Raw genomic sequence first — 23248 nt, 5'->3', positions numbered from 1 at the left:
AACTGGTCTACCACCACATTTGAGACTCTCATCCTACTACAGAGGAATGAGATGGCTGAAGTTACAAAGGAACACAGACATAATTTCTTTCTCTTTAGGTGCTGTATAATCCAGTTTAAAGGACAAGACACACAACAACAACAACAACAACAAGATAGTATCAGTGGCTGGTACCTTTAGGAACACAGTAAGTGCTGATATAATTAACAGCAGACAACCCTCATTGAGTGGTAAATGCCAAGTTTGACAGAATTTCAGAGAAGGGATTAACTAGGGTGGAAAAAACATCACAAAGAGCAGAGGTCTCTTGGGTCTTGACAGAAGTCTAGGACAGTGATGAGAAGAGGGAGGGCTTGACAAAAGGGAAGGACTGTTCAAAGTTTTAAAGGGTTTTAAATATTCTCAATACAAGCCTTTATTCTGGATGCAATCCTTTGTCAGATGTAGGTGCCAACATATATGTTGGTATTCACATTTAAAGCAATTATCATTTGTCTTGAGAGGAGAGAGGAGGGTTCACTGACAGAAATAATGGGACATAAACTTATCAAAATAGGGGTTGGTTATCTTCAAAGGCCTTCAATGTTAACACAAGGAGTTAAGACTTGATTCCACAGGCCAGCAAGTGGCAAACTATGACCATGGCCCTCAAGCCACATCTGCCTGGCTATCTATTTTCCTAAGTAAAGTTTTACTGGAATGCAAGCGCACCAGTTTATTCACGACCATCTCTGGCTGCTGCAGTGCGACAACAAGCTGAGCAGTTGCAAGAAAGCCTGTATGGCCCACAGAGCCTAAAATATTTCCTATTTGACCCTGATACTGGCCACGACTCTGGGCTTCATGCTCTGCCTTGCACACACTTAGGCTGCAGCCTCAGCCATGGAAAATAAAAGAAATTAAGGATACAGGAAACACTAGAGGCTACTTTAAAAACTCTAGATGTATGTGAGCAACACTAGACTGAGAGAAATTTTGCAGGACTTATGACTGGTTGAAGGGAAAGGATAAAAGGTCAAAAATGACTCTATGATTCTGAACTTGTATGACTGGTTGAAAGATGGTAGTGATAACTGAAACTGCATGTCTGGAGTAAAGTTAGGTTAAAGTACAGTACAATGAATTTGTCTCTAAACATCTTAAGTTTCAGCTATTAGTGAAATCCCCAACTGGGGTTCTATAAGTATTTAGAGATAAAATACCTCAACCTGGGAGAGATGGCAGGGTTAGAAAGGGGGATTTAAAAGTTCTTTGCAAAGGGAAGAGGGTATAGCTCAGTGGTAGAGCACATGCTTAGCATGCACAAAGTCCTGGGTTCAAGCCCCAGTACCTCCATGAAAATAAATAAAATTACCCCTCAAAAAAAAAAAAACTAGAAAAAAATTGGTAAAAAAAATGTAAAAATAAGTAAGTAAATAAAAGTTCTCTGCATAGTTGAAGCCACAAAAAATGGAGGTGCCTTCCTAGTATAAATACAGAGAAACAACTGGATGGAGGACAAGGTATGTAGGCCACACTCACATGTATCAAGAAGAAGACAGGAAGAAGTGGAGCCAGTGGAGACAGTATAGGAATGGCCAGAGAGGAAAGCTGGGAATTAGGGTAGCAGAATATGAGTCATGTAAGCAATAAAAGCTGTTCTAAGAATGAAGGCACAAGGATGAAAAAAAAGTCTATAAAGCAAACAGTGAATGAATAAAAGGTCAACTGGGATGAAGGTGTCAAAGATGCCAAACAGAGTATCAAGGCAGAGGGCAGTTAATTTTTAAGATGGATTTCTAAAAGTCTATGCTTTACAACTTTCATACTAGAAATCCTGCAGAGAAGTAGACTTCACATTTACTTATGAAAAGATATTCCACCCTCCTATTGGCTTAATTTTCACTACAAGATAATAACTCCCGTATTAGAGAGCTAAAGGATAATCGTAATCTCTATTGAGAAGAACCTCCCCAAAAGGGGATTACAGAAATGATTGGGAATAGAGAGATGTAAAGTTATTTAAGAACTCTAGGGGAAAAAAGCTTACAAAAAGGAAAGGCTGCTGCACCAGGGCATAAAAAAACAATAGAGATGCCTGGAGGATAAAACAGGGACAGTGGCTGCTTCTCTAAAGATTGCTGCACTCTATCACAAGTCCTGCCCAACCAACCTCTCTTAACTAAAAAATCTTATTGTATTATAACTCTGTATGCATGAGACCTAACCAAAGTTCCTTGAGTGAAAAAACTTACGAACATCTTTACTGACTAATATCTACACAGTGAATAAATATTCATTGAATCACTATGCTCATATACATTCCTTTTTGCAAGATGCTGGGACAACCTAATCAGAGTAGAAAATTTATTTGTTTTTAACTCTAATAGGAAGATGACATTAAATGTATTAGTGAAAAATTCAACCCACTGGCCTACAGATCACACACAGGAAGGAGAGGAAAATAAGAGACACTGAATATAGGTATTTGAATACAAACATGTAACACAAAGAGAAACAACATTCTCCATGGCTGATATTTGCTAGGATAAAATGACAAAAACCTATTTACCAATTTAGAAGCTAAAGTAGTAAACATTTATAATGAAAACAAAACACCATTTAAAGACCAAAGAAAATCAACAGAAGTGAGTATAGAGCTCCTTTACAAAAAGGTTCAATTAGCAGGTAGAGGGAAACAGGACTGGAAACCAGGATTAGAGACAGACACAGCAGGAAACATCTGGGAGCCTACAAGGACTCTAAAAGTTCCCAGGTACTTTATGACATCCAGTTTTACTTAAAAACCAATTAATTATATTATTCATAAAATGTATTGGCCATGACACGGATAGCTTTTTGAGTTGCAAATAAAAACAGAGAAACAAAAGATAAAATGAGAAGAGGATGAATAAAAGAGTTGATGACACTGACCAACATGAAATGATTGAGTCTGAGCTGGTGACCACACTTAAAAAAGGAAAAACATTGTATATGAACTCCCAACAAAGGTATAAAAGGAGGCAGAAAGAGAAACACAGCCATGATTCTCCACATTGGCCACTAGGTGGTGGCATTGACCCAGGACAGTTCAGTTGTGAGGGTTGGAAATCAGGAGCCTGAAGTGAGCAACTACCCGGCCATCTGCAGGTAAGAGACTGCCCGAGAATGACAATCTCTTTGTTTATGTTAATAAAAACTTTGAAAGCAAACATTCTGAAACATTAGAAAAATTCATTAAGAAATTATCAAAGGTTTACTATAAAGTGATTATGAAAATACAAAGGTCCCTTGTCCACTCACCTTTACTACATTGTCCCCTGATTGTCCATTATTTCGTAAACAATCTAGACATATAGCAATTTGTGGGTCACTTCTGTGATAGTCTTTATCATCTTGATTTTCATCACCTTCTTCATCTACTTTAGGTTTGTCAACTTTTGAAGTATCATCTGCATAATTTAAATAAGACTAAGTTAGATATAACTCAAAGTTGATTTTATATTTATAATTGAGCAACAATATACTAATCATCAAAATAAAAATAAACTTAAAAAACATTTGTTAGCAATTTTGATGAAAAATAACTGAACATGTTAATACCTTTAAAACGTTCCAACCAACTTAACACTGGAAATACTTTTTAAAGACCATCAATGACTTATTAATACAGCTTATGATTTCTAGGCTCACTGGGAGATCCAAATGAAAGAGTCAGGATGAGCTATGTACTTGGTCACAAAAATGATTGCTATTAGTGATTAGACCACTTAGGATATAAAAATACTTCCAAATTCTCTATATATTCAAATTTAAAACCAGGTCCTCTTCTTTTCAAACTATAAAATAGTCTCTAAGGTCTCAAAATTTCAAATTATTAGATATTCATAAAATTAGCTCATGAAATAATGAGTAGAATGGATTAACTTTTTAAACATGTATGTAGCTATGTAACATATTAAAACTCCATCAAATAAATCTGAATAGCATATTTCATATTATAAACAAATGTATTAAACCTATGAAATACCAGCAGCCTACAAATAATGCAACTGTATCTGTTGACTCATTTACTGAGTGCATATAACTCTGTTAGACATGCATTGTGCTAAGCCTGAGGGAACAATACTGAAACTAGAGTGTTACCATCCTCACCCTCATCGTGTCAGGGTATAGAAGGAGATACAGGCAAGTAGAGAAAACAGACAGATGGAAAAGTCCAAAGATAAGGACTCTGATGAGAGAGGTAAGACAGACCATGTGGGCACTATAACAGAGGTAACAAACCCAAACTCTGGGGTGAAGCAGAGATTCAGGGAAGATTTCCAGATAAAACATCTCAAAGCTGAAACTTGAAAGAATCAGCCAGCCAAGCATTAAAGTATAGAAGCCCAGGAAAAAAAATGGCCATTTAGTTCCTCTTTAATGACTGCAGTAAAAGCCCAACAGTGTATCATACAGAGCAGGTGGGCTCTTTCTTCTGCCTTTTTATATGGAATCCACATAGACAGGAATTGCCTTTATGAACCAAACTTAAGCTCCAAGAAAAGGCCCAAATTCTCCACCCAAACTGAAGACCAAATATGATAAAAAATACTTTAAAAAGGGAGAAATATGGGGTAAGGGAGTAGAACACAAAGTAGACTGTAGTCCCTCACTAGTGAATCAGAAGACACACAGAGTTGCGGACTAACCTGACCACATGGCTTCTGATGACAAGCCCTGGCCCCTGTCCTCTTGAGAAGGTAGTCAGAAACTGGAAGATTCATTCAGTTTTACCTTTATTTTTACTTAGCACTACTGTCTAAATTGCAATTTACACTTGGTTAAAACAAGCCTTTAGTTAAAGTCATTTCTTTTGCCAGGCTTGGCTTCTTTGCCAATTTCGATGTTACAAATCAAAAATAATCCCTTGCTATCTTATTGCAGTCATGCAAAACTATTCTCAAACCTCTCCTGCTATAGGAGGTCAGCCCTGTACAGGTAAGTTGAACTAATAAAACTCTGATCCCCACTTTATATATGAAAAGAGAAAGCCATTTAAATGATAAATAATTGACGATCCTATGATCTTATGGGAAAACCGGGCTGGAAGACTGAGCTCACAAGTGAGCCTATAAAATACAAAACTATATGTACATCCTTGAAGGATTTGCAATCGTATTTAGGCCATCTTGAAATAAATCTCATGTTAAGTAACAATGGGAAAGGATCCTACTTCCTTTTAAAATCAGATATGATGTATTTTTTTTCTTTTGTGTGAATTATATACATACTAAAAACCTTTCCTCTGCCCAGTAATGTTTGCCACTTTGCTTAAATCAGTATTAAAATTTACTGATTGCCAAGTCTCCTGGGACTCGAAAAGGAAGTCTGGACACTTAGCACAGGCTCTGGGGAAAATTTCCCTAAGTGTCTGAGCTCCACCTCTGAAAAGCTCATTCTAGATGATCAGAGCACAGCAAGCTCCTCTGATCTGGCCCTCAGCTACACCCCAATTTCGTCTCCTATTAAACATATAAAATAAAAAATAAAAAAACCCAGCAAAGCCCTCACTGTTTTTAGCTGCAGGCTACAGCTGTCTCTTACTTTTGTCTCCTTTAGCTTTCCAGCAAACACTGCTATAATCAGTGGTCACTTTTCTGTTTCATCTCCTTTTTTCTCTTCCTAAAGTCCAATTTTCTCTATTTCCAATTACCTCAGCTGGAGTGACTCTAGGTTTACATGCATTTAACATAAAATCGCATGATTTTACATAAGATTCTTAATCAGAGAAAGGTTCATAATGTAAACAAAAAAGTACATGAATATTGTACAGGAGAAATTTGAGCTTCAAGAAAAATTACTTCACCACAGCTACAAAAAGCTGAACAACTTGAGACAGTCTATCAGATATGAACGTAAAAAAAAAAAAAAGTCACCTTGTCCATTTTCTTGAGGCTTGTTTTTCTTCCAAAATTCAGATTCACGCTCAAGTTCTTCTAATTTAAAAGAAAAAAGTATAAAGATAATAGAAGCAGTCATGAACTCTTTAGTAGAAATGGTGGTTTCATAAAACACAAAAATCTGCAAGAACCCAAAGAGCAACTTACGTTCTCGTAGTCCAGGGACCAGCTTAAATATAATTTCCTCTAATGTGTTATCCAACCTTTGAGAGAGGAAAAACAGAGAATATACTAACAATGAAGACATTAAAATCCAGTATGTAAACAGTTTGAGATCTGTATCTCATATGTTTTACAAAATATGGAACAGACACAGTTTTAGCACGTGTACCACACTCAATCCCTCTGCAGGTGGAGCACATCTACTTCTAGCCTGTCCCACTGGTAGACAGATGACAAAAATGGTCCCACCCCCAGCTCTCTCTACAATCTACTCCTTCTGCACAGGACTTTGAAAGTCCTCCCTTGATTAAGGGATGGAGTCTATTTCTCCACCCTGAGAATATCAGCCAGCCTTGAGACATGCTCAGGCCAGCAGAATGGGGCACAAGTGACATTGTGCTTAGCTCTGAGCCCAAGCCTTAGGAGGCATATCATGTGCTTCGGTGTACTCTCTTTCTTAGGATCCTGCCACCTTGAGAACAAGTCTGGAGGATGAGACACCAGGCTGCCCTGCTGAGGCCACCTTAGACTAGTTCATAGACAGCCCCACCCAACAGGACAGACGCCAGCCAAGATAACAGAGCAGCCAACCAGAGCAGCAGCTGACTGCAGTCACCTGAGTGAGCTCAGCAAAGACCAGACGAACCACCCAGATCTGTGAGCCACACAGAATTGTGAGGAATAAGTGCTTTTATTATTGTTTTAGCATGAAATTTAGGGGTGGTTTGTTATGCAGCAATAGCTGATACAGTCACTTTCAAAATGTCTACCACCACTCTGCCTCTTTCCTATGAAGGAAATAATCTCCATTCCTCTCTTCTGGTAAATTTAGACCATTTAGTCATTCAATCTTCCTAGATAAAAAATGTAAATATTTATCTTGACATTGTCCTTGTTTTCCACTTCCTTCTGTCTCTGAGTATAACGCCTTTTCATGGCTTTCATTTCTTCATCTCACTCTCTTGCTCCCACAACGTCCTCCTCTCTCTTCCTCTCCCTCATCCTGCTCAGCTGCACAACTCTTCTGACCAAAAACACACATACTTTTCTCACATCTGAAAAAACTCCCAACTTTGGCATAACCTAGTCTTTTCATGCTGTTAATGGTTTCTCAATCTTTTCTTCCAACTGGAAGAGCTTTGAAAGCATAATCAATGTGACTTCTGATACACTTTAGATTCTTCTACTCAACTGAACTCCCCAAATCATCCATACCTTCCATACTGAATAGATTTTAAAAAATTTTTAGAATAAAAATAATATAAAATTTTTTAATTTTAAAAATCATTTCTCTCCCACAATGCTCTGCAGCTGTTAGTCAGTGTTGCCTGATGCTGCCTCCTTGAGAATTTCCTTTGATGCTTTCCTTTTTCTTTTTTTCTCTTTGTCCCTGAATATTTTTCTTTTTCCGACTACCTCGACATCTCAGTGTTCTCCTTTGCTCTGCTCCTTGTACTCTTTCACCTTTTCTACGGGCTGCCTTCCTTGAGGATCTCATCCACTTCTGTGACTTCAAAATCAACATACAGGCAGATCACACAAGTGCACATGCGCGTGCACACACACACACACACACTGGGCACACGCAGACACACGTCTCTTTGCCAAGCTCGAGTTCCACATTTCCAGCAGGTGCTGACTACCTCAAGCACCTCCTTCTGTTCATCTATGTCAAGACTGTCTCATTTATTCTCCTTCAACAAAATATTGAATGCTTGTCTTACTTTTGAAAAATTAATTTTAGAAATGATACCATAACTCTCCCAAATAGGCTCAAAATGCAAGGGATATCTTAACCTACTTCTGTCTCTCTTGCTTACACATTCACTCACCAAGCCCTAGACAGCTCCTCCTCAGTGTTCCCCCCACCCAGTCTTCGCACACCTCCCATCCTTCCATTTCCTCAATTACCACCCCACTGCGAGGACAGCGTGGAAACATCTGACCCTGACGTGCTCAGAACCAATCTTCCTTAAGCACTAACGTGATCATCATTTGCCTGCTCCAGAACTAATCTCTTCCCACCACCTGGCTTCAAGTGTTTACCTAACTCGGGTCCGACCTACAAGTGGCACCTGGTGCTGTTCTCTTGTCACTCTTCTCGAGGCAGCGGGCTTCGTCAGTTACCCCCAAGAACGCCTTGCCCTTTCCAATCTGTCTTACTCCTCGCGCTCTTCATCCTGGCTCAAATACTCTTGCCTACTACTCTCCAGCCAAACCAATGCTACCTTATGCTTCAGGACATAAATACTCGTTCACGGAGTATTCCCAGACTATTTACCAGTAGCAGTACTTAAAAGAAGCACTATTCCTCTTCTTCTTAATTTAGTATTTGTTTTATCAATGTAATACATGTATGCAATTTACAAATCAAACTTCCCCATAACCTTGTATTAAAATACAACATTCCCATGCTACACCCTCCTTGTTTCTGATTCCTACAACCCCAGGGGCAACCACTTTCAAATCCAACCACGTCCTCCCCTTCTAGTATTTACTTTCACATTTGTATATGAAAGACAGACAGATAAAAACACAAAGTCATACTTTTTCTGCTGCCTAGATTCTTCTGACTCCCTTTAACAGAAGACAGAGGTCTAGTTCTCTGAAGTTATCCTGCCACGCCCCTTTCCTCTCAACATACTTTTTCACAACTCCCATCTTCCTGGTAGTCTTACTGCCAGTTTTTGTTGAATAACCGCTGTTGACATGGTTATGATTATATAAATATCCACAGTATACTCTGATAATAGGTATCTCCTCATTCAACTTTTTCCCTTCTCTGAAGTTAGTCACTGCTTTCTTTTCTTCACTTTTCATGTACCTATTCCCCAATTCTCTAAAAGAATTTCTTCTTACCACATACAAACTGTTCAGGAATCAACCAGTCCCATTTCTGTCCCTGTCAAGACATCATCCCTCGCCAATCCGACTGCTCCCTGCCCTCCTCATCCAGCTCAGGATTTACTTCACGGTCAGTTATTAAAGCCACACCCCTGCAGTACCTTCAATTCCCTTGTCCCTCCCTCATTTGCTCAAAATTCTTTGGCACAGCCACAACACTGGTTAAACCCAACTCTCCATTAACATGTGCGTGTACCCATCGGCTGGAAAAACAACCACACCCCTTCGAATTTGTAACTACTACCCAGATGTGCCTTTAAGGTTGCCAGGAATCATACTACAGTTTCCCAGTCCATTTATTCTCTCACTTTCCTGGACAACACACTTCTCTCCTCAAACTCCTACACCCCCTTTCTCCATCCTTACTCTTGGCCAATAAACATTTCCTCCTCAGTGAGACACAAACTTCCGCCCGACTCAGCCACCATAAACCACCTGCGGCACCTGCACCCACGCGTACTCCGCCCTCCCACCTGCTGCTGCAGATGATCTGTCAGTGCTTCCAGATGGAGCCCATCTCTTCTCTTCTACTCTTAGGTTCCAGTCCCTCTTACCTACTCAAGAACATGGCTTCAGCAGTGCCCTCTCTTCCACGACTATTATTAACTCTTTGCTCTCTCCTGGATCATTCCCTTCAAACATACCTTTCTCTGTCCCATGTCAAACAAAATAGAAACCCTCTTGACTGTACTCCCGCTAACAGCTACTTCCCCCTTTCTTTGCCTCTATTTGTGGCAAAACTGGAAAGAGTGGTCTCTACTCACTGTTTCTGATTTTTCTTCCTCCCTTTCTCTCTTGCAGCAATCCAGCTAATTTCTACCTCACAGCTCTACTGACAAGTGCCCTTGTCAAGGCTGATGACCTTCAGGGTGCTAAATCCAACCGTCAGTTCTCAGCTCACAACATTAGGCACAGTGGATCACTCTTTCCTCTCTGCTTGGCATCTAAGCTTCACGCTCTGAGATCTTCCTTCTCCTGCACTGACTGTGCCTCTTCAGTTCCCCTTGCTGGTTCCTCCTCCTCTCCCTGATCTCTCAATGCCGGAAGGCTCCAGCATCAATCCTGGGTCCTCCACTCTTCTCTCTGCACTCACGGCCTCAGTGATCTCATCCTGTCTCACAGTTTTAAACATCGTCTACACACAGAGGACCACCAGATACTTAACTCCAGCCAGACCTCTCCCCTTGAACCACAGATCTGTATATTCACCTGCCAACTTCTCTCTGCTCTGAAATGATCAACAGACTCAACATGTCCAAATCCAAACTCCCAATCCACCCGTCCCTAAAACCTGCTCCATGCTCAGTCTTCCCTGGCTCAGCTAGTGACAGCCCCACTCTTCCAGCTGCTCAGGTCAGAAATCCTAGAGCCACACTCTAATCTTTATCTCACATCCAATGTCCAATCCATCAGCAAATCTTACTGGATCGTTTTCAAACTATGTCCAAGATATGACCATCTCCTGCCCCTGTACTACCATCCCTTAACCTGAACCACTGTGATCACCTTCTAACTGTCCTCCCTGCTTCTACCCTTGCCTTACTATGTGCAGGGTATTCTCAACACAGCCATAAAGATGATCCCTTTAAACCTAAGACAGGCCATGTCCATCCTCTAACCAACTCTTGCGATGGCTCCCCATTTCACTGAGAGTAAGACACAAAATTTGACGGTGGCCTGCAAGGTCCCTGGACTCCAACCATCTCTGAGCTCCTGGCCCACCACCAACACCCCGGCCTCCCTGCAGCTCCCGGGACAAGTTGCAGGTACACTTCTGACTCCAGCCCTTTGCAACAGCTGCTCCCTTAACCTGGAACAGGCACGCTTTCCCCTTGACAGCAATTCTGTGCTCAAGTCTCACCTGCTCAACGAGGCCTGTCTTCACCAACTCATTTCAAGCGGCCACTTGTCCCTCCCTTCACATCCCCTCACCTGCAGCACCTTTTCCCTTCTCCCTTTGCACTTTTCTCTAAAGTACTGCATAAGTTTCGCATGAAATGGTCTGTCTGTCTCTCCCTACAAAAATATTAACTCTACAAGGGCAAAAATCTTTGTTTATTTTGCCCATGAATAGACCTCAAGCACCCAGAATGGTGCCTGGACAGAGCAGGTGTTTAGTAAGTATCTGCTGAATGAATGATTCCTCATAGAGTTCTCCAGACTCTCTGCACCATCTGTATCAATGACGTCCAGTAGAAGTACGAGGTGAGTCAATACATAATTTTAAATTTTCTAGTAGGCATATTAACCAAAGTATTTTACATGTTTCATGTAAAATTAATTTTAACATTTTATGTATTAAAATGTCTAATACTACATTTATTTAGTAACTTCTACTTAATAATAGGTTCTATTTAACGGGGAAGTATTCATACAGCTTCAGGTTTTAATTTTACTGAATTTAAAGTAAAAATTCCATTCCTCAGGTGTACTAGCAACATCACAAGTGCTCAACAGCCACCTGTGGCCAAGGGCTACCGTCTGAACAGTCCCGATGCTGGACCTGCTGCACGGATGTCTTACCCCTTCCCTTCCCTCCTATGTTAGGTTCTTGGTTTATCACAGCATATCCTTCAGTGGCCTCCTGAGAAAGGGTACAGAGGAGATAAATCTACTGATAGCTGGGAGCACACACAGTGGTACCTACTGAAGAAGGCTTACTTCCCCTTGTTTCTTGCTAACAAAATCTGATTATGTTCTGGCAGCAATGTGTCCAGCCTTAGGGATAAATTGTGATTTGCTAAGACACCTTAAAATCCCACACCACCCCTTACCTAGGGGTTGGCATGTGACCGAGTTTGGGCCAATTAGAAAAAGCTTGCTGGGGGGACCTTTGGTAAAGACTCTTCCCCGCCACCTCCGAGAATACTCCGGTCTTCTGGGTCTGATCAGCCATCACTGCCACCCATCTGCTCCCCAGAGCCCATTCTGCTGCCATCAACTCTTATCCTTTCAACAAGTGTTTACTGAGAACCTACTATGTTCTAGGAGTTGTCCTAGGTACCAAAATACTGAAGTTCTTGCTACTACCTCTGTGAGTTTATGTCTTTAAATAAATGTCATTGGTAGTAACTTTAGTGAGATAGGAGGGGAAACAAAGCTCTATAAAGGATATCAGTAAATAAACTGACAAAGTGGAATACTGAGGGTAAAGTGTATCAATGTAATAGTACTGTGGTAATGCAAAAGACTATCTCTTTACTTAGGAAATACACAGTAAAGTATTTAGGTTAAGGCCATGATAAAAGTAGGGAGAGAGAGAACAAGCATGCACACATGAGACAAAGCAAATGAGATAAAAAGTTAATGCAGACTAAGCTGGGTAAAGAGAATACAAGCGTTTCCTGGACTACTTTTATTTTTGCAACTTTTTGTTAAGTTTTAAATTATTTCCAAATAAAAAGTTGAAAAAATTTATGATATAATATTTTAGCCAAGGGATTAGATTTGATCAAATAGTGACTGGATTCCTTGAGGTATCAGACAGTCAAAATCAAAAGTTAAGATAATTTGTCTTACAACATAGCGCTTTATTTTTTTGATGACTAACGAAAGTTTTATTAAATGATAGTCAGTTTTTCAATGTTATATTAGTTTCTGGTGTATTTAGTAATTCAGTTATATATATATATATGTATATATATATGTATATATATATATTTTCCTTTTCATGTTCTTTTTCATTATAGGCTATTACAAGGTATTGAATATAGTTCCCTGTGCTATATACAGTGGGACCTTGGTGTTTATCTATTTTATACATAGTAGTTAGCATCTGCAAATCCTGAATTCCCAGTTTATCCCTGACACCAAAAACCAAAGCAACAAAGTCAAAAATAAATAAGTGGGACTACATCATACTAAAAATCTGCACAGTTAAGGAAGCCATCAACAAAATAAAAAGGCCATCTGTTGAATGGGAGAAAATATTTGAAAATAGCTGATAAGGGGCTAATATCCAAAATATATAAAGAACTCATACAATTCAATAGCAAAAAACCAAACAATCCGATTTTTAAAATGGGCAGATGATCGGAATAAACATTCTTCCAAAGACATACAGATGGCCAACAGGCACATGAAAAGACACTCTACATCATTAATCATGAGGGAAATGCAAATCAAAACCATAATGACATAGCACCTCACATCTATTAGAATGACATTACCAAAAAGACGAGAAACAAGTATTGGCAAGGATGTGAAGAAAAGGGAACCTTGTGTGTTGTTGGTGGAAATTAAACTGTGCAGTCACTATGGAAAACAATACGGAAGCTTCTCGAAAAATTACAAATAGAACTACCACATGATCTAGCAATTCTACTTCTGAGTATTTATCTGAAGAAAACTAAAACACTAACTTGTAAAGATATATGCACCCATGATCACTGCAGCATTACTCACAATAGCCAAGCACTTTAAACGGAGTAGGGAATAATTATCACCTGTTTGTTACAGTTTTTGATAAAAGCATCAGGAAAAGAATTCATTTGAAAGGAGAAGCTAACTCTGTTCTCTGAATTATTTACCAGGGCTTCTTGATCTCAGCACTTCTGACACTCTGGGCTGGCTCGTTGGGGTCGGGGGCTGTCCTGTGAACTGCAGGATGTTCAGCAGCATCAGCATCCCCAGGCTCTACCCTAGATGCCAGGGGCACCCACCCAGCCCTGATAATCAAAGATGCCCCCAGACACTGCTAAATGTACACTGAGGAGCAAAATCACCCCTAGTCGAGAAGCACTGACATAAATCCAACCAGCAGAAGCCTTGCTCAGGACTCCAGACTACAGTAGACCAACAGTTCTCCAACTGTCAGCAGACGTCAGAGCCGCTGGGCAGGCCTGTACTTAGTAAGATGGGCTCCCCTCTCAGAGCTGCTGATTCAGTGGGTCTAAAGTGGGGCCTGGGAACTGTCATTTCTAACAAGATACTAATGGCATGGGGACCACACTTTGAAAACCAATGGGCCAGACATTTACTTGTAGACAAATTATTCCAACTACAGGCACAAAAACAGGGGGGAAAAAAAGGTCTGAGATGTAAGATTTGGAAATCCAGATCTATAAATACTGACAAACGTCACACAGAGATGAATGTTATACGTGGGCTCTCTAGAGAATATCTAGTTCTGTTTTTCGGTGGGTACCTCCCTGCGATCACGCAGTTGACCTGTGATCGAGCTACAGGAGGAACAGTGAGAAGAAAACGGGCTTAGTGGTGTGGACATCTGGCTTGTAGCCAGGAAGTGACACTTGATTTGCTGAGATCTTAGGCAAGGTCACGTCACTTCTATAAATTTCAATTTCTAATCTCAAAAGAGAGTTTGAATTAGGACCTTATACACCACTTTCAGCTTTAAAAGTATGTGATTATACTTCTTTATACTATTTATTTGGTATAATGATTATACCATTAAGTAAATGGTAAAGGGTAGTCATTTTGAAAATTCTTTAAGTTTTACATAAATGTTTGTACATTCTTTTTTGAATATATGATAAATTTTTTTTAAAAAGTACCAAGATTAGTCTTCCTCACTAGTAGGTCTGCCCTCTTTCCACTATAGCTCAACTAATATAGAGTATTGTGTAGAATCTTAAAACACTACTGTATAGCACAGGGGACTATAATTCAATTCTTGTAATGAGCTATAATGGAAAAGAATCTGAAAAAAATATATACATGTATGTATATTTATAACTGAATTGCTTTGCTGTACACCTGAAACTAACATTGTAAATCAACTATATTTCAACAAAAAATAAGAATTAAAAAAATACTGAAAAATACCTACAAAGTAAAGTAACTCTGAGAGCCTGAGATAAGTTATAATTTTTAATTTGGAAATATTTCTTAAATATTTAATATGTCCTACCTTACTTTTTATTTCCTTTTAATAAAATAGACTGAAATAAAATGCTCTAAAATGAAAATCATAAAATTCATAAAACTTATATTAACTGAGTCAAGGTGCCAACAAACATTATGATACATAATAAAAAGGATTGAGTTTATATAATTTATCTAAGTTAGTTGAACTACAGATATATTTACTTACCTCAACATTTCTAATGGGTTTGTCTCATGAACCTGGTTGCCACACCTTGGACAATCATTGCTATCTTCAAAGTGCTGGACAATACAAGTCTTACAGACTGAGGAGAAAGAGGATGTTAGGTTAAAAATTGTCTTCTACACAAAGAATACTACTCTTTAATCAAACTTTCCAAGACCTTAAAATTTAACACTATAAAAAAAACCCAACTGAAGTAAAGCCGACTGCCACAAAATAAAAAGTGTATCTACTGTTTTTCAATGCATTCACAAATCAAATAATTTATTCATACTACTATAAAAAGCTGATGCACTTACATAAAACACTAGGTTTTTCTCATTTAAAGAAGCAGGACAAGGAAAGGAAACAACTGTTAAGTCTGCATTTACTTCTTTTCCTAAAAATGCACTTGAATGCAACATAAATAGTTCTTAATCATACGTGAGAGTTTTCAACATGTTTGGATTACTTTTTACTGGCAGCGTGCTCCTGGGACAAACCAGGAGTGACAATGGAACTTGTGGCCTTTGCAGAGTGAGGAGCCTGTGCCCACAGGTACCACAGTCCCATGGGGCACAAAGGATGCGCTTGGGCATCAAGCTGGTATGAAAGCTCGAGACATGAACCAAGAGAACGACTAAGAAACTGACAGGGTAATTCAGATTTAAAATAAGGATTCCATACAAAGACAATGGAAATATGATTTGTGGCTTTTCTACTACAAGCCTATATAGCTTGCATCTCCTCCAAATTAATACTCCAAATAACACTAATCTTTCTGTTTATAAATCTCTCCCACTTTTTCCCTAAGCTTCTTACCCACCAACTGTCCCCAAAACCTTAGACATATTTACAGCACCTGAACTATAAAAATTTTCAAATTCAATTCCCTATCCCAATACCCCTCCTCCATTTTATAACCCTGTAAAATCTGAAGTTTCCACCTGGTACAGACCAGCTCCCCCACCTTTTATAACTCCATGACAAACTACTTTCCCTCCGCCTCATGCCCCACACTATCAAAAAGAAGTAAAAGTTTATCTAAACGACTCATCAAGAGTGAACACTAGGATTCCTGGTACTGAGATTAGGCCTGCAAATTCAAGCACATCACATATCCAAGTCAGACAGCAATGGTCAGCAAAGAATTCTACCAGGCATCTAATTTAAAAATCATCAGTACACACAGAGAACAGAATCTTGGTACTTCCTTTCACTTATCTATTCATTGGCTCAACAGCCAAGCCTTGTACCAGGAGCTGGAGACATAGAAGCAAGCAAAATCAAGCCCAAATCCTCACAGAGCTTATATTCTATACTTGGGAAGGTGAACAAAGAATTTTAGTTAGAAACAAGTGATGTTTTCAAAAGAAAAGAAGGTAGAGTGCTGGTGACTGCCACCTATTTTTATGAGTGATCAGGTTAAGACTTTCTAGAAAGGTAACATCTGAGTAGATTTTTTTTGCTGAATGAGTACAACTGAATCCCATATTCTCTACCTCTTTGTACCATTACATACAGTTGTGTAATGGTAAAAACTAATACTTTCTAAGTATTAGAAAACTTAAAATAAAAAAGCTTAGATATGAGTACTTCTGTCCTCTACATTTCTTGGCCCCCAAAATATTCTAAATGTCTTTTTAGAAAGTTAATGTTTGGGAAGGGAGGTCTGCCTTTTCTCTACATACTGAAGTAGAGGAAAGAGAAGCTGAATCTTTAAAAGATTGCTGGTATTTGCTCTTTTCCCAGGGACACTAGGTAAGTCTCTGAAATTTGGGAAAGAAGGCAAACAGGACAGATAAGAGGCAAGAATGAAGGGGTGTTACAAAGCCTGATCCTGTCTTGAGGCTCTGATCCTGCCGTGAAGCTCTGATCACTGTGGTTCAAAAGGTTTATCACGCTCAAGGGGGTTCAGGAATTCCTGGCTGTCCACCAGCCCTGGTCAAACAGAGAGGCACGTGACATGCCTGGGGCAAGTCCTCATCTGGGTCAGGAGGCAAAAGGCCAAGGGCGAGAGACTATCCTCCCAGGGGCGAAGATACCAATCTCAGTTACTGAAGAAAGAAATACAAGGTTCATTCATCCAGAGAGGCACTGGTTTCAAGAATAAGGCTGCGTAAGGCCAAGGCAGCCCCAGTGCTCGAGGATGCCTGATGGGGAATAGTAATCTATATTCTAGATCTGGACTGTCCAGTATGGCAGCTACTAGCCACATGTGGCTGCTGAGCACCTGAAATGTTGCTCGTTCAAGCTGAGATGTGATGTAAGTGTAAAACACACACCAGATGTCAAAGACTTAGCACAAAAAAAAAAATCTCATTAATGATTTTTATACTGATTACATGCTGAAGTGATAATATTTTAGACATACTGGATTAAATGAAATATATTAACATTCACTTCATTTTTTTTTTTAAATGTGGGTACTAGGAAATTTAAACTTACACAGGTGGGTCACATGTTATTTCTACTGAACAGTGCTGAACAGAAGGAGACAGAAAGCCCCATCAGGAGATGACTGATCTTTCACACCAACACTGGAGATACAGTATCTTACTCTACTTTTGTGGATGAAGGAGAAGAGGTTCTTACAGGCCAGGCAACCTTCCTCCCCTGATGAATGGCAGCACAGAGACTTAAATCCAGGTTTCCTGATATGAAATCACAGATTTTATCAAATTTAAAAAATGTTTTAACTTTACAAAGGAAAAGAATGTAATATAGAAATACCATCCCCCAAAACACCTTCAGCATCTCTGCTAAATCTGACCACCACGTAAACATGACAGACAAACTATCCCACAGGGCATAGGAATTAACATTCCTACATCAAGTGTTACATTAAAAGAATTAAATTTTTTTTCTAAAGGCTAAGGTTCAAAACTATCTTCAATTAAAAAGGTTACAAACTTGTGGTTGCCAAGGGGCGGAGGGTGGGAAGGGATAGACGGGATTTCAAAATTGTAGAATAGAAAAACAAGATTATACTGTATAGCACAGGGAAATATACACAAGATCTTATGGTAGCTCACAGAGAAAAAAATGTGACAATGAATATATATATGTTCATGTATAACTGAAAAATTGTGCTCTACACTGGAATTTGACACAACATTGTAAAATGATTATAAACCAATAAAAATGTTAAAAAAAGGTTTTCAAATAGTTTAAGAGAAAAATTTAAGATGATAAAATATATTGTAACTCTAGTTTTCTTTTCTGTGCAGATGATTGGGTGGTGGATGTCACCATCATAATCACTAATGATTAAAAGGTATGTAACAGGCACTGCCCCAAATGCTTCCACATATATTTCAACACAATTTAATGACTTAATATTCATTACAACTCTATTAACTCGGTAATATTATTAGGCCTCTTACAGATGAAGAAACTGAGTAGAGACCTTTAGAAATTTGTCAAAAATCATGGAGCCAGTAAGCGATGAAAGCCAGGATTTGAATCAAGTGCCCATTTTCTTAACCAGTGCGTGCCTAAATGACATATTTTCTTCTAGTTTTGTATCTATAGGTCTAAAATAATATGGGGGGGGAGGTAATAGCCCAGTGGTAGAGCATGTGCTTAGTATACATGAGGTTTTAGGTTCAATCCCCAGTACCTCCATTAAAAAAAAAGTAAATAAACTCATTAAAAAATAAATAAATAAAATATACAGAAAAAGAATGCCTTACCCCCTAACTTGGGAGCCTTAAGTCCACTTGCAGAATCAGACCTCCGTTTAAACTGAATATTTTATACAAAATAGCCCTTTTAAGTGGCTTATATATTCCTTAAAAAAAAAAACAAACCTCGAGAAAATATATCTCATGTTTTAAAAGCTGTTAAATAAATTACAACCTTATACAAATGAGAACCTGAGGAAATCCAGGCAAGTTCAGTGAAACTGAAAGAAGTAAAATGAGGATTTGCTTTCTCTTAAACGCTGAAGAAACTCATCACTACAAAACTGACCTTTGATTCTCAGTTTATAATTTGGTTTATACTAGCTGTAAAACACATTTTTAAACTATCTTAATGATCTAATGAAAAGCTGTCTAATTGCTCAACTACTGTACTGGTTGACTCAACTGGTCCGAGAATGTTAAAAAGGTCCTAGTCTGCAGTTAAGACTGTGTGTTGAAACCAAGTAGTGTTCATTCTCACCAGCCACTCTACAGAGAGATGCTGCAGCCCCAAGAAACACCTGGGTCAGAAAGAGAGTCAGCTTCACCAAAGATAATCCCCAGTTGGAAAAACACTTAAACAGCAACAAGTGCTAACATTTACTGAGCACTAACCAAATGTCAGGCTCTGGGCTCAGGGCTTTGCATGGATTAAGAATGCACTGTCATCATCACCCTTTGGCAAGGGAGGACGCAGTGCTGGAGCGCCTGGGCAAGTGGAGCAGACCAGCATCCATCCTCAGGCTGGATGTGAGCTCAAGGCCTAAAATTCAAACCACCATGAAACGCATCTTAAAGTCAAAACCATCTGGTCTCAGGCAGATTTTGTACTTTCAACTGATTTTTATATGTAGCACATAACAACCATCATTAAACTTCTGTCTAACGCTTACTAAGTGAAATCTTTCTTTTTACCGCGTCTTCGATTTGAACTAACTTGTTATGCAAATTAACAGAGAAAGAGTCATTGTGTAATCTACAGCAATGGTTCTCAAATTTACATGGCTACTACAATCACCAATGAGACTTAACAAGAACAGATTCATGGGCCCCATCCCAGACCAATTAAATCAGAATCTCTGGGAGATTAGCACCAGGACTCTTTGCAAAGCTCTCTCACTGAAGCAGCCAAAAGATAACTGGGAAATCCTGGCCACAAAATCCTTACTGGCTAGTACTTCAGTCAGGCTGCCCATTCCAGGATTTGGCACTCTGCCAAATCATAACCAGAAGTCACTTTATTACTCATCATTGGGAAATCACTGCCACAGGACAAAACATACTCAAAAGAATATGGAATTAATGCGCTCTCCTCTATGATGCCAATTTACATGAGAAGCCCAGGTAGTACAGCACAGCTGTTACAGATAAAAGATTATCTTGTGGCAGACAGCTGGATCTGAACCCTAGTTCTGCCATCAGGCATATTACTCACTTTGTGTGTCTCTGTACAAGGGAGATAACAAGGGTACCCATCTCACAGGGTTCTTGTGAGGATTAACTGAGATAATATATGTAAAATGTATAAGCAAGTGTCAGATAATTTATATTTAATAAATATGAGTTATCATTATAAATCAGGCTGCTGGAGGAGCATAAAGTCATAACAAGAAGAATTATAGTAAATACTGAACGTCATCAGACCGTGATCTTAAACAAGAAGATCTTGTTAACAGAACTTGAAATGTCTATTGTGGATTAATCCTCTGCAGCCATGTCCACCTTAGAGATAGTCTTGCAACTCCAGCATGATTATTTACGACATACTGCTTCACCCCAATGGGAACTGCCTACCTTTACATGTATAATTCTTTTTCTGGGGTCAACGGTCCAAGACTGACCAATGCTCCTCCATCATACACTTCTTCCTTAACTTTGTATGTTTAATACAACTCCAGCACAGTCCCAACTATCTAGAAGCTACTTTGCTGTGTCTCTTCCTGATCACTTTGCATATACCCGCTCTGAAGCACTACTACATGTTGACTTCATAGTTTAACCATTAAAGTCTATCCTACTTTATTTCCAAAGTTGTGGGTGGGGCGGGGTGGGAGGACTCTTCACAACAGGTGCAGGCCCACTGTTGTTGCTGTCGTGAATGTATGTCCACCCACTTCTCTTATACATCAGAGAACTAGCTTCCTAGCTTTGAGGACATAAAGTGACCTCACAAATGTCTCTTCTTGAGCACCAATTTTCCTATCACTGATAATAAAACAATAACAGTCTTCTCTTGTCCTTGGTGGTGTTACTGATCTGTTTATTAAAATGTTCTGTTTATTAAAAGTGATCAAATGCTAAAGAAGATGTGGTGTATCTATGGAATATCACTCAACCATAAAAAAGAATGAAATAATGCCATTTGCAGCAACATAGATGGACCTAGAGATTATCATACTAAGTGAAGTCAGTCAGACAAAGATAAACACATGATATCATTTATATGTGGAATCTAAAAAATAATACAAACGAACTTACTAATAAAACAGAAAGAGACTCACAGGCATAGAAGACAAACTTATGATTACCAAAGGGGAAAGTGAGGGGGAGGGATAAATTAGGAGTTTGGGATTAGCAGATACAAATCACTATATACAAAAATAGATATACAACAAAGTCCTACTGTATAGCACAGGGAACTATATTCAATATCTTGTGATAACCTGCAATGGAGAAGAGTCTGAAAAACTATATATGTATATATACTGTGTGTTTATATACATATATGTATACAAAACTGAATCACATTACTGTACCCTAGAAACTAATATTCTAAATCAACTATACTTCAGTTTAAAAAAAATGATCAATTGCTGACTTCCTTTGTTAAAATTATCTGAATGTGTTATTTTTCTCTGTCAACCAGGAAGTGTATTTTCTCTTCTTTCCTTAAGCACACTCTCTTTATGTGCCCTTTGTGATAACACTCATTTGAAAGTTTGCCTTTGAAAAATTTGTTACCTGCTAACAGTTCATAAGTAAACTGTGGTCATCTGCAAAGAGAAGAGGTATCAGTTTGCTGTTTTGATACATATTTACATGTGAAACTGACATTTTTTCTTTTAACGTTTTCCAGAAGAGCTGTAATTCGCTTCCCTGAGACAGTATTTCCTGGTTTTATATGTAAGGAACTAATGAACATCTCTATTTCTCTTATGTTCTACATGGCACATTTCTTTCAGAAGCCTGCATGAGTTGCAATTTCATGGAAAACACTAAGGACAGCATTACTTCCTACTGAGGAGCATGCTTGACTCTTGTTTTGCAGGACAGAGGAACAGGCAGCACAGCCTGCAGAGCTTCTCAGACAGGCTCAGGACACGGTCTTGGGGTTGAAGCTTGGTAGGCGGACTTGAGACCAAGTAGGCCAGGGGACTACAAGGTCCAGGAAGGCTGGAAAGGTCACCTCACTTCCACAGACAGGCGTATGGAGTCAAGTGGGACTCCAAGGTTGGGGGAGTCTGGTAGCTCAGTGAGTGCAGTGACGTCCTTCCTCCCTCTTAGCAACATAAATTCCATGATCACTCAGAATAATCGCTCCTCACACATACTCTTGACACTGTTTTTCTCTGCTCACCTCTTCTTTCTTTCTTCTTTCGTCACACTTGTTCAGTTACACTATTAACCCTGGCCGAATCCAACTCTACATTCCTACAGGATTACAGCTGAACACTGTGGGAAAAAAACATGCACCATGCTGATTGGTGTCTCACCTTAAATTCATGACCATGACCCTCAAAAGTGGGTCTTTCACCTGCCAGGCAGCCACACTCAAGGCCCCAGGTCCTTATGTTCTTCACCAATACTTCACACTTTCTCCTCTCTCCTCAAACTCCCACTTCTCCTCCCCATCCCCACTTTCCACAGATGACCTCACTTCCTGTTTTACTGAAAACAAAAGGGAAAAAGAAAAAAAAAGGAAACAATTCACACCACCACACCTACCCCCTCACTAGAATCTATACTTTGTGCTCCTGCCTGTTTCCAGAACTTTCAGTGACAGTCTCTTCTCTGTTCACTGGATCCCCTCCCAACGACCTCAGAACAACACCGTTCCACTGCCTCTCCCTCTCACCTGTGTCAGTCTTCACGATCTACTGAAGATCACCATCAACATTCCAGCATGTTATTTCCTTATCTTTAAAAAAAAAAGCTTTTGTTGACCCGACCTCCCTGGTCAGCTATCGCTCCACTGCAGAGCTATGGACCTATACTCTCTCTAGTTCCACTCTTCCCATTCTTTTTCGCTCTTTCTTAACCTTCATTAATGTGAAATACTTACATAATTATTGTACAATTATCAAAACGAGGAAATTTAAAATTTTTTTTTTTTTTTAGAAATTTAAAATTTCCATCCTCTCACACCCACTCAGTCTTTTACCCTCTACCACTCCACTGAAAGTGCTCAACAAGGTAATCCATGACCTCAGCGCCGCTGAGCTGGTGGTCCCCTTCTCCGTCCCATCTTACTCAACACAGCTGGCTCAGCTGACCCCTCCTCCTCCATGACTCTCTGTGTCTGC

General features: G+C 39.3%; 1 protein-coding gene and 1 long non-coding RNA gene across 11 annotated transcripts in view; one reads left to right on the top strand and one right to left on the bottom strand.

Moving 5' to 3' along the window:
* Positions 1–23248, bottom strand: part of PCGF5 (polycomb group ring finger 5) — a 114206-nt gene that overhangs the window by 33068 nt on the left and 57890 nt on the right. For all 9 annotated transcript variants that reach the window (XM_072971590.1, XM_072971593.1, XM_072971587.1 and 6 more), the window contains exons 3-6: positions 15046–15142; positions 6072–6127; positions 5901–5960; positions 3283–3431 (exon numbers count right to left, since the gene is read on the bottom strand). In XM_072971590.1, the coding sequence (XP_072827691.1) occupies positions 3283–3431; positions 5901–5960; positions 6072–6127; positions 15046–15142 (362 nt within the window). The remainder of the gene's footprint in view (positions 1–3282; positions 3432–5900; positions 5961–6071; positions 6128–15045; positions 15143–23248) is intronic.
* The window catches only part of LOC140699360 (uncharacterized), a 49381-nt gene that overhangs the window by 20546 nt on the left and 5587 nt on the right, over positions 1–23248 (top strand). The window contains exons 2-5 of one of the 2 annotated variants that reach the window (XR_012077491.1): positions 99–187; positions 6548–6760; positions 11065–11195; positions 18270–18316. This is a non-coding gene — a long non-coding RNA (uncharacterized lncRNA). Of the gene's footprint in view, positions 1–98; positions 188–6547; positions 6761–11064; positions 11196–11416; positions 12131–18269; positions 18317–23248 lie in introns of those variants that run through there. The other variant, XR_012077492.1, reaches the window with a different exon arrangement.

This window comes from Vicugna pacos, chromosome 11 (genome assembly GCF_048564905.1).
Source record: "Vicugna pacos chromosome 11, VicPac4, whole genome shotgun sequence".
In the NCBI taxonomy this organism is placed as follows: domain Eukaryota; kingdom Metazoa; phylum Chordata; class Mammalia; order Artiodactyla; family Camelidae; genus Vicugna; species Vicugna pacos.
This window is presented reverse-complemented; position numbering and strand designations above follow the sequence as displayed.